Source organism: Heterodontus francisci, chromosome 18 (assembly GCF_036365525.1).
Source record: "Heterodontus francisci isolate sHetFra1 chromosome 18, sHetFra1.hap1, whole genome shotgun sequence".
Taxonomy (NCBI): Eukaryota; Metazoa; Chordata; class Chondrichthyes; order Heterodontiformes; family Heterodontidae; genus Heterodontus; species Heterodontus francisci.
In genome coordinates this window covers 5443473-5455623 of record NC_090388.1, presented here as the reverse complement: position 1 = coordinate 5455623, position 12151 = coordinate 5443473, and the positions used below count along the sequence as shown (strand labels likewise).

The following is a 12151-nucleotide window of genomic DNA, read 5'->3' as shown; positions in this document are numbered from 1 at the left end:
AAGACCTTCCCAATGACTTGGTGAAAACTTACTAAATGTATCCTACCTATAAAATAAAATGAGGACCAGACAGCTAACTTTTTTTCGTTTTCGAACACTTTTGTTTTTGCATCGCAGACAGCAAGCAGTGAGATCCTGTTCAATGCTTCAAAATGCTGCATACTTTAAAATGCTGTCACAAATGGGAGAATGGGAAAGCAATTTCTCATATCAACTACAAAAAATTCAGGTAACATTTACTTCCCTCTTAGGGTCCAGATTTTTAGACAATCGTCATAAGGATTCTTACAATTTCAAAGATCTCAAAGTTGGTGGACACAATTAAGATCTTTACTGCAAGTATGGTTTAGGTTTGATTTTTTTTAAGCTTCGATACATGAATACAAATAAATTTTGAAGACACTTCAGAATAACAATACATTTTTACCAAGTGCAGCAAGGCACACTCAATAATGTAATCAGGACACCAACTGAGCATATTGCAGAATAGATATAATCTGCTGCAAGGGTCTGAAAAAAATTGTTTTCCAATATGTACAAACCATTTGGAATTTAAAGGGGCATTAAAAATATATAAGAATAGACCCTTTCTACAATGGCAGGTTGGCAGCCATTATCAAAGCATTCATTACAGTATTTTACGTACTCACTGCATGTGGCAATATTGACAAGACCAAATTTATTGCCCACACGTTATTGCCCTAAGAAAGTGATAGTGGGCCCCCTTAATCAGTTGCAGTCCTTATGGTGATGGCACCCCTACAATGTTATGAGACAGCAAATTCAGGATTTTGACCGAGTTAACTATAAACTCAGTGAAATCAAGAAGCAGTTTTCACACAAAGGGTAGTGGAAATCTGGCATCTCTCCACCAAAAGGCTGTGAACACTGGGTCAATTGCACTGTTCAAAACGGAGATCGACAGGTTTTTATTTCGGCAAGGATATAAAGGGATATGGATCAAAGGCAAGTAAATAGAGTTGAGTTTAGATCAGTCATGATCTATCTGATGATGGAATGGGGTTGAGGGATTAAATGGCCTGCTCCTGTTTCTACATTTTACATACATACGAACATACAAATTAGGAGCAGGAGAAGGCCACTCGGCCCTTCGAGCCTGCTCCACCATTCAATAAGTTAATGGCTGAACTGATTGCTCCACATTTCCACAGAGAGAAGGAGGGATGGAGCTGGCAAAGGAATAACAGAGAAACAGGGAGGGATAGTGATGCAGTGAGAGTACACAAGAACAAGAGGAAGAGATGGGGATGGAGAGTGTCAGCCAATGCTCCCACTCAGCTTCACACAGCAGCCTGGAAAATACCATGCATGCCTTGTTCTGTGATAAGTAAGACGCAGTTTAAACACATAAATTTTTACACAATATAATGCGCATATAATGCGCACTGAACAAACAGGCCGCATATAACTACATTTGAAAGAGCTACAGTCTTGTGGCTCAGGTCAGAACACAAAATCTAGTCTGACACTCCAGTGTATATACTAAGGGAGTGCTGCACTGTTGGATGTGCAGTCTTTCGGATGAGATGCTGAACCGAGCCCGGTCTGCCCTTTCAGGCAGACATAAAAAATCTAATATCATTGTGTAGTGATGAGGAGGGCAGTTCTCCCAGAAAGTCCTTCTTGAGGTGCAGTACCCAGAACTGAATGCAGTATTCCACTGGGGTCTAACCAGAACTCTGTACAGCTGGAAGATAACTACCACACTCTGTATTCCAGACCCCTCGAGATCAAAACCAACATTCTAAATGCCTTTTTAGTTTTTTTATGGTACAGTGTATCTAACTCAGTATCTAACTGGTGCTGTACCTGCCCTGGGAGTGTTTGATGGGACAGTGTAGAGGGAGCTTTACTCTGTATCTAACCGGTGCTGTACCTAACGTGGGAATGTTTCATGGGACAGTGTGGAGGGAGCTTTACTCTGTTTTTAACCATGCTGCATCTGCCCAGGGAGTGTTTGATGGGACATGGTGGAGGGAACTTTATTCTGTATGTAATCAGTGCTGTATCTGCTCTGGGAGTGTCTGATGGGCCAGTGTAGAGGGAGCTTTACTCTGTTTTTAACCATGCTGCATCTGCCCAGGGAGTGTTTGATGGGACATGGTGGAGGGAACTTTATTCTGTATGTAATCAGTGCTGTATCTGCTCTGGGAGTGTCGGATGGGACAGTGTAGAGAGAGCTTTGCTCTATCTACGTTTTTTTTTCTACCTGCCCTGGGAGTGTTTGATAGGACACATTAATCTGCTGTCTACAGTGACTATTGGGCTGTGATAGAGCAAAGCATTTACAGTACACAGTGGATCAAAGGGAACGATTCACTCCCATTTAATACTGTATAACCCACGTGTGTCTCAATATCAACAGTCGCTGGACATCGTTGTTGGTTATTATGATGTCACCAATGATGCAGGCCAGCCACATTGTCAACAGTCACTCTTGAAAGAAATGTTGCTCTGGTATAACTGATCAACTGGCCTGCAATCCATGTAGATAACAATTTATGATTGGACCTGAGCCCCTGTAATGATGCTGTATAAGGGAGACATTACAAGATCAGACTCCCATTGCTGAGGAGCTGATAAGGGAATCGGTCAACGGTGACCCCCACGATGTTGATAGCAATGTACTTGATAGCATAGCCATTGCTGGTCAGGGGAAGGTGGTTGTGCTTTCATTTGTTGGAGATGGTCATTATTTGCTAATTGTGTGGCACAAATGTTAACCATCACTGGTTAGCACATTCCTGGATCTCGCTCAGGTCCTATTTTAAGCCAGCATGAGCTATTTCATTTTTTAAAAATTCGTTAATGGGATGTGGCCGTTGCTGGCTAGGCCAGCATTTATTGCCCATCCCTAATTGCCCTTGAGAAGGTGGTGGTGAGCTGCCTTCTTGAACCGTTGCAGTCCTTGGGGTGTAGGTACACCCAAAGTGCTGGTAGGAAGGAAGCTCAGGAATTTTGTGAATGGAGCTGTGAAATCTTCAAACAGCCTCACTCCTGACCTTATCAAGGAAGGAAGGTAGGTTATTGATGAAGCAGCTAAAGGTTTTTGGGCTTTAGACAAAGCCCTGCATAACCACCTTCATGTATATCTCATATGCAGAGTATTCCCCCTTGAACTCTAACATCAGTTTCCTAGAGTCCCCTGCCCAAGGAGATAATCATGTGCTTTGGGAAATTGATATCAGAGCCCTGTTTCATGGGAGCTTGGCAATGGTGACCACATTGATTACCTAACCATAGTTTCCCTGTAGAGGTGATCATATTGTAGCAATAGATGTTGCATTTAGGCTTGAGACCATGCTAAACATCAAAAACTGCACTGCAGGTAGCTTATCAGCTTGAGCAATGTTACAGCACAACTACTAGGTTACAAAAGTAGTCCAGCATTTATAAATATCAAACACTGACTAAATGTCTTAGGAAATCAGTAACCCTAATGTTAAATCAGCATTAACTCATTTCAAACATTTAAGTATGTGAATATTTGCTTGTTAGTCAATGATAACATAAGCATAATATGAAATACAAAAACCTACCAGATAGCCTCTCCATGCCAGTCGTTTATCATTTTGCTTTTGTATTGCTGCAAGTGTATCATCCACTAAAAGAAAATGTTTAATTGTTATATCGCAGATTTACTGATTGTATGTTTCAAATCTCTGTGACCCCTTTATCGATTTTACTTCAGGACAAAGCAAGGATTCCATGATGTATATACACAAAGGAACTATTTTAAAGAATAATTCAGTTCACTGCAACACATGCACTTCTATCAGGAGGTTGATCACCTAATTTGAGTTTCATAGGTCAAAAGATGTGACATAATATAGAAAGTAACAAACTACAGTTCCGTATAAACTGAATACAATTCACACAAATCATTCTTGAAATTCAGTCACTGCTGTTATGTAGCCAATCGTACAAAAGCAAGATCCCACAAAAACAGTGAATTGAATAATCTGTTCATCTGGTTTTTTTGTGCTATTGGTTGAGGGAAGAATATTGGCCAGGTCTCCAGGAGAACTTTCTAATTATCTGTTAATACTTTCATGGAATCCTTTACAACAGGCAAATGCAGCCTCAGCTTAACATCTCGTTCAAATGCGTGCCAGTTTCAAAACTCAGTATAAAAAAAGGTTTCTCCTGCACTGTCCTAAATCTCTTCCATTTAATCTTGCATCTATGCCCCCTATATAACAGAAAGTGCTGGAAATACTCAGCAGGTATGGCAGCATCTGTGGAGAGAGAAACAGAGTTAACGTTTCAGGTCTGTGATCTTTCATCAGAACTGGAACTTTTATATTATGTCCCCTATGTGTTTGATTTATAGCTTTTATAAACATTAGAATTTTTTCATAAAAGCAAAATATTGCGGATGCTGGAAATCTGAAACATAAACAGAGTGCTGGAAATACTCAGCAGGTCTGGCAGCATCTATGGAGAGAGAAACAGCTAATATTTCGAGCCAGAAATGACTTCTTCAGAACCAAAGTAAGGTAAAAATATGATGGGTTTTATACCATTATAAGGGCGGAAGGAGAGGAAGAACAAAAGGGAAGGTCTGTGATAGGGTAGAGGCGGGAGTGATTAAATGACAAAGGCGTAATGGAACAAAATGCAAAGGGAGAGGTAATAGTTGTAGTAAAAGACAAAGCATTTGTCCAGAGAGCATGTTCATGGCAGAATAAGGAACAGTTTTTCACCAAATTAAACCAGAACTTTTTATTTTAACCATACATGTAGTTTAAAGCCATTTACACTTACCTTCTTTTTGATTATCAAACATAATTACAGTAATATTGGATGATGGGTTTTTCAGCTTTGGTATCTGTAATACATGTTTTACAGCACGAAAGTAAGGGTAGAGTGAAGGCAGTTCCTTGACTGTTATGTTTGCTGGTAAACTCGGATCCAAAACAATCAATGGCCCCTTTACACATTGTGACAACAAGCATTCCGGCTGCTTCTCACTGTAATCAAAAAACCTGAATTTATATAATGTTGTTCACATAGAAAGCTCCAATCAGTAATAAAAGACATTTACTACTCCATGCTCAATGCTTTAGTCTCTTCAGTTTTAATAAAAACATTTGTAACTACTGTTAAATTAGTTTAGAAGCAGACAATTTTTATTCAATCCTTTCTCCAACCAACTTAATATTTCACATTCCTATTGCAATCAAGCCAGTAAGACAGCCTACTGCACAGATAATTCCATCTCCACAGCAGCACCCTATAGGCTCTCAAGATGACAGCAACACACTCGTGATCCCCAAACACACAGAGGCCAGCATCAAGACAGCCTGCCCAGGTAAACCAACCCATCCCAAGGCAGAAAGATGCAGAATACTAAAACAAGGCTGCCCAAGGCTATAACAAAGATTCCTCAGCAGACAACTTGGCCAGCATGGACACATTACATTAACACTGTCGTAAGGGTTCTCAATATAGTTAACAAGCCTCTTCACACACTGTAGACATCAACACACCCAACAATCCTCATGGAAGAAACATGAGATGCTCACTTCTCTATCCCACTCTGCCTCCCCCCAAAAAGGGCTTGGAAAATCACAAACCTCCAAATTAAGGCGATTATTAAACTACAACACCCCCCCCCCACCCCAACAGGAAACTTCCCTCCTCAACCCCAGATTCACCAAACCATACAAAGACCTCCTGTGCCCTGCAGATATCTAGATCCTGTGCCTCAAAAGCACAATCAGTTAATAAAGTAATTTATTCTTTATTTTATTTTTTAATTTAGAGATACAGCACTGAAACAGGCCCTTCGGCCCACCGAGTCTGTGCCAACCAACAACCACCCAATTATACTAACCCTACAGTAATCCCATATGCCCTACCACCTACCTACACTAGGGGCAATTTATAACAGCCAATTTACCTATCACCTGCAAGTCTTTGGCGGTGGGAGGAAACCGGAGCACCCGGATCTTCATGGTTTACTTGATCTTCATGGTTTTCTTCCAAAACAGAAAATGCAAATTCTCCCAGCTTTTACCTAAGGTAGGAACAAAACCTCCCTCTCCAAAACCAAGCAACTTTAGGGCCCATTTTTGCCATGCAGAAGGTGGAAACCATAAGTCACATTCCTGGTGTAATATGCCGTAACTGCCTTTCATTGCAGACAGCCTGCTCAACTGTATATTGTTACGAGGATTTCCATATTTTGGATTAAAACTTGGGATTCTATATTTATTTAAACTGAAAAGGATTTCATTGAATCATCTGGAGATGGCTGAACTTTGTGGGGTTTTTTTAAAAAAAATGTTTGGGATTGAGTTTGACCTGAGAGTAGAATGTAAACAGTTACTGGAAAATACCTGTTTACAAAGAACCCAACTGGGGGCTTGTTTTCTGACCTAAAGGGACAGATGTTTACAAGCAAGTGACAAAGGATTGCTTTATGGTGGCCATGTGACTTGTTTATGGAAAATTTTAGTTCATTTTGAACTTTAAAAGCCAGTGGGTTTGGACAAAAGCAGGCAATGAGAATTGGAGATGGACCTGCCAGGAGTTCAAAAGAAAGAACAGAAAGCTATTACCTCTCTTTAAAGAATCCCTGCTCTGGAAAAGCAAAGGCCTGTATGATGTACACTGCTGCTTCCTGCATTTATTTGAAGAAACCCTGAATTTGCAGAAACCTTGTATCTTTAAAAACGACTTTTGCATCAAATGTGAGAAATGACACCTGTTGCTACACCCCTGATGGAAGACCTATGTGAAGCCTTCTACAATTGAATTTCTTTGAATGCCTACCCAACACAGACTGTTCATCAACCTTGCCTGGAAAGACTTTGAGTTGAATCCAACTATTCGACTTTGGGACACCTCACCAAACCAAAGAACCTCCTTCCAGATCATCGCAGTTTTTTTTAATATTCCTTTTATTCCTTTTAAACAGATGTAAACAAAAATCCTTTTTTTCCCAGTTAACCGGATTTTTGGATGTATGTGTGTGCGCATGATGGTTAGGATAATAATACGGGGCTTTAATATTTCGATTCACATATATATTTACTTCATTATTGGTTAAGACTTGGTTTTATAATAAATGGATAATTTTGTTGTTTAAAGAAACCTGGTTGGTGTGCTTTATTCTGGGGCAAATACAGTATCTAAATGGCTGTTTTGGTAAGTAGGAAAATTTATTGCTGTGACCTGTGGAGAAGTGGGACTGAATTAACAGTGCACTCCTCCTGCCTCTGTCATAACACTATTTAAGTAATAGTCACAAATTGACAATTTAAAGATTTAAAAAAATTTATCTTATGAAATATCATCCTTCTGTGCAAATACATGAAACGCATTTTGAAAAATTATACATTTTTAAGTAACATTCTTATTGCAGGTACTATTGCAAATAAAGATTAAAGATAATAAAGTATTAAAATTTTCTTGAATTCAGTGTTCTGTACTGAAATTGTTTTTTTTTGTAGCACAGAAGTCTCCACAATAAGTAACCTGGTAGCTTACTAGAAAAATGTTTGGACACTCTTGCTTTCCAATGTGTCACAGAATAGAAAACACTAAAATCATAGCCATTTCCAATAACCTATCAATCCTCTCAGCCAAAGACCAGGATCCATCAAAACTGGAAACGGCAATTGTCATTCAATCAAGTTGATTACCTCCCATACCTATCCACAAAATATTAAACTTGCACTGTGCTAAAAATGCCAGCATACTGTAAACCAGTTGTAAAGCAACAACATGCAACTCGCAGTAAACATTTCAAAGGTGAATTGTAAAGCAGTTTAGCATTGAGTATGAGTTAATTACCTTTCCTTAGTGGCTTCTGTGGCATTTCCTAGACTTTCCCTAAAAAAAAAAGTGCGTATTCAGTAATATAAAAAAAAATGACTATTAAGTTAAAACCATTATGGTAGATGAGACCAGGACCAGTCACACACCATAGATTCGGTACTCAGTTTGTGTCATGAAAAACTATCATAAATGATACTCTTAGATTTGCAATTAATCTGAAACATTCTTAAAATCATATTAGAAAATGTGAAACTGATGAGGATTACTGCTACATAATCCACCTCTACATTGACAATTGGTACATATTTTCATAGCAGTGATTGATTATTTGCACTTTATATACAGCACAAGTACTTTACACAAGTGTTCTACTTCTACGTGATGGCAAGGTTAACACCATTAGTCAAAGTTATCTGAAAGAAATTGATTAACAAAATCTGGTGTCATCTTTTGCTGAAATCAAGAATTCTTAGCTAAAAGGAGATATGCGATATGGTCTTGTTCCATCCTAGGATGTTTTGTGACATCATCAGCAGGGAGTAGCACCATACATCCCAAAGCTGTACTACAGCAAGAAGTAGCTTAAGAGCAGATCTAGAGCCATTTGATCCTGTGAAAGCCTCGTTACTGGCTGGGTATTCTGACATCTACACTCAGGCCATTCTAAAGCCATACCTTTAGTTGCTTCCAGTACAGCTGCTGAGAATTATGACTATTCCCAATCAATGATGTCCTGGACCAAGATCTGACCTTATGCACAGAAAGTCAAAGATTTGGATTTCCACCCCCCACCCCCACCACCCCCAACCAAAAAAACATATTTTGGCAGGTATATTTTTTCAGTATAAAATGGGAGTCCTTCCGCCAGATTTGCATCCCTCTTTAGTTATGGGCATTCATGCTGACCCTAAAGAAAAATATTCCCTAAACAATCATAAATCCAAAGTCTGGGCTCTCTGCCACTTGAACTTAACTGCCTCAGTTGAAAAAAAATGTACTACTATTTATCCTAAGGGATTAGATTTGATCTGATTCAGCTTTAACAATACCTACTACGAGCTGATCTTTTTAATGCAGGATTCAGATGCTGCTGGCAAGTGTTGCCCTCGCATAGCTGGCTAGGCCACTTTGGAGTACAGTTATGAGTCAATCAGGTTGGTGTGGAGTCACATATAGGCACAGAATGGGTAAAGACAGCAGGTTTTCTTCTCTAAGGGTCATTAGTGAACCAGTTGTTTTTTTTTACAACAATCCAACAGTATTATGGCCTCTTCAACGAACAGTTTTGAAAAAATTTCCATATTATTTATTTATTTCAAACGGAATTGAAATTCTCAGACTGTTAGGATTTGAAGCTGCGAGCTCGGGATTATTTATCCAAGCCTCCTGGATTACTAATGCAGTAACATAACCACTAGACTAACATAACCGATCTCAGATTAGTACAGAAGCTTGGGCAGTGAAAGGAAGGAAAACCAAAATCTGCACGCTACTGTCTAAAAAAAATTAAAAGGTTGAAGGAAAAACATACTTCAGTGTACGCTGGTCTTTCTTCATCTGTTCTCTTACTTCATGTAGTTCGTTTAGCAAACCTGGGTCTGTACCGTTCACCCACGTATACACCACATCAATCGGCATTGGTAGACATAACCTATTATATACAAACGTGGTATTAAAATAGTTAATTCTTACTCCACTCCAATAATCTGCATTTATACTTGCAGAGGATATTGCAACTTGCGGTTAATTTGAATATGAGCACATTTGTCAAGTATGTTGAAGTAGAACATAGGAAATAGGAGCAGGAGCAGGCCATCCAGTCCCTCCAGCCTGTTCCACCATTCAACCAGCTCATGGCTAATCTTCTACCTCAATGCCATTTTCCTTCACTATCCCTATATCCCTTGATATCTTCAATATCTAGAAACATATGGAGTGCTCCCTGACAGCGCAGAGCGATTGCCGAAGTCATCAGTGCATCAGACCATTTGCCAACTTGCCAGTATGGGACTGCGCACGAGCACGTCAACGTCATCATGCAATGATGTCAAAGTGCTGCTTCATCCCTCAATAGCTGCAATCGCCGCTTCTCTTCCCTGCTCCCTCACGCAATTGATGCCTCAATCGTCACTTCCCTTCCCCACTCCCTCCTGCCATTCTCTCCCGCGGCTGCCTGCACGCTGCTCTATCCCGCCATTTGCTTTCCGCCACGCCGCTAGCAGCCCACTCGCTCTCCCCGCTACTTCGCTGGGTGGCGAGCAAGCGGCGGGATCAGCGGCAAGCAGTCAGGGCAGTGAGAAGGCGGACACAGGAGGAAGCGGGGAAGAGAAGCAGCGATCGTGGGAGGGATAGGGAAACTGAATGCGATGACTGAGGTGGCGATCACAGGAGGGAACGGGGAAAAGAAGCGACGATCACAAAAGGGAGCAGGGTACTGTTGAGGGGAGTGGGTGGGGGGGGGAGGAGGGGAGTGTGGAGGCAGCGATCATGGCCATTGAGGGGTGAGGGGGTTTGGGTTCAATTTGTTTTTTGTGTCAATTTGAGCAGCGCCATTTTTATTACTGGCAGCTGCCTGACACGTCACAGTCAGTGATGGTTTTGTCAATGAAGCTGCATTTGCGCATGTGCCAGTACCACGCCACCCAGTGGTTGCACTATCAAAAGCTGCCAGAAATATATCGCTCTCTGGCTTGAACATAAAATGACTGAACCTCCACGCCCTCTGGGGTAGAGAATTCCAAAGATTCACCACCCTCCAAGTGAAGAAATTCCTCCTCATCTCAGTCCAAAATGGCCTACTTCTTAACCTGTGACTGTGTCCTCTGGTTCTACACACCCCCCAGCCAGGGGAAACATTCTTCCACAAACTCCATTTGAACTGTGAACTTTTTTTCTGTACCCACCACCCACATGGTCTCCAAGCCTGCCAATTTATACGACACATATAGTGACAATGGACACTAAAACAAGTCACCAAATTCTCTCCCCAGTGGATGTAAAAGATCCATGATGTTATTTTGAAGAGCAAGGGAGTTCTCCTAGGTGCCTTGGCCAATATTGATCCTTCAACCAACATCACAAACACAGCTTATCTGGTCTGTACAACTTTACAGTTTGTGGGACTTTGCTGTGTGCTAATTGGCTGTCATGTTTCCTACATCACAACAATGACTTCAAAAGTACTTCATTGACTGTAAAGCGTTTTGGGAAATCAAAGTCATAAAAGCCACTATATAAATGCAAATCTTTCTTTTAAAGTTCCAATTCATACCATATCAGCATTGATGCCCAAAAGTATATGTTCACTTCCCTGCACACATTCCCACTGAACAAGCTGCATTTTTACCTGGACATCATGATTTCTGAAAGTGCATTATTTTCAGTGGCAAACAAACTGGTGTGCCCTCTCAATGGCTTAATCACCTAATAAACCTAACGGAGAACACGCAGCAGGAGCAGAGCGGAAATTTAAAAGCATGCCAAAGGGTCGGAGGCCAGAAAGAGAGCAGCGGGAACAGAGTGGGAGAAAAACAATCGAAACATGACATCAGAGTGACGTCACAATCAACAGACAGAGCAGGGAAACAGAAAGCCAGCCGGGTGAGTATACCGGTAAGCTTTTAATTTAATCTAAGCCAATCCAATATGAAATAAGACTTGATCGATTCATTAGTATATAAACTAAAATGTAGGGCAGATTTATAATTTATCATACAGTGAGAGAAACCAGCAGGGGGTATACTGGTTCAAATTAGGACCTGGGAAATTAAAAATATTTAATTGGGTAGTGATATTTACAACAGTAAGTGTTGTAAATAAGAGTATAAACAGAGAGCTGGACTAGAGGTATTAATTAAAATTGATAGTTTAAACAGGTTACTAATTAGATTGTTAAAAAAGGGACTGAGTGCGACATGAACAGAGTGCTGGGAGGTCGGCAGGTTGAGGAAGGAGGTGTTCCTTTGCTTTTTCTAACTTTTTCGCCCTATAGGATTCATTTCTTACTCTACTACAGGGGAAGAAGCTTGCTGTTTGGTCAGTATCTGATAAGTGGTTAAGGCCTATTCTATTCCTACAGTTTAGAATAGTACAGGAACTGGTAGTAAGGTTAACAATATATATGGAAAATAAAAATAAATAACTGAATAAAATAATTAAGTTGTTAATTAAAACACATTAAGGATGGCAGGACAGGTGATGCGTCACTGCTGCAGCATGTGGGAGCTCCAGGATGCCAGTGAGATCCAGGGCAAACACGTCTGCAGTAAGTGTTTGCAGCTCCAGGAGCTTAGACTCAGAGTCATTGAGTTGGAGGCCGAACTAAAGAGACTGCGATGCATCA

The 12151-nt window shown here is 40.5% G+C and overlaps 1 protein-coding gene across 4 annotated transcripts in view; it reads right to left on the bottom strand.

Annotated features, from left to right (window-relative positions):
• gnptab (N-acetylglucosamine-1-phosphate transferase subunits alpha and beta) overlaps nucleotides 1–12151 on the bottom strand; it is a 159110-nt gene that overhangs the window by 131465 nt on the left and 15494 nt on the right. For all 4 annotated transcript variants that reach the window (XM_068050151.1, XM_068050153.1, XM_068050154.1 and 1 more), the window contains exons 4-7: nucleotides 9341–9460; nucleotides 7825–7863; nucleotides 4789–4994; nucleotides 3561–3625 (exon numbers count right to left, since the gene is read on the bottom strand). In XM_068050151.1, the coding sequence (XP_067906252.1) occupies nucleotides 3561–3625; nucleotides 4789–4994; nucleotides 7825–7863; nucleotides 9341–9460 (430 nt within the window). The remainder of the gene's footprint in view (nucleotides 1–3560; nucleotides 3626–4788; nucleotides 4995–7824; nucleotides 7864–9340; nucleotides 9461–12151) is intronic.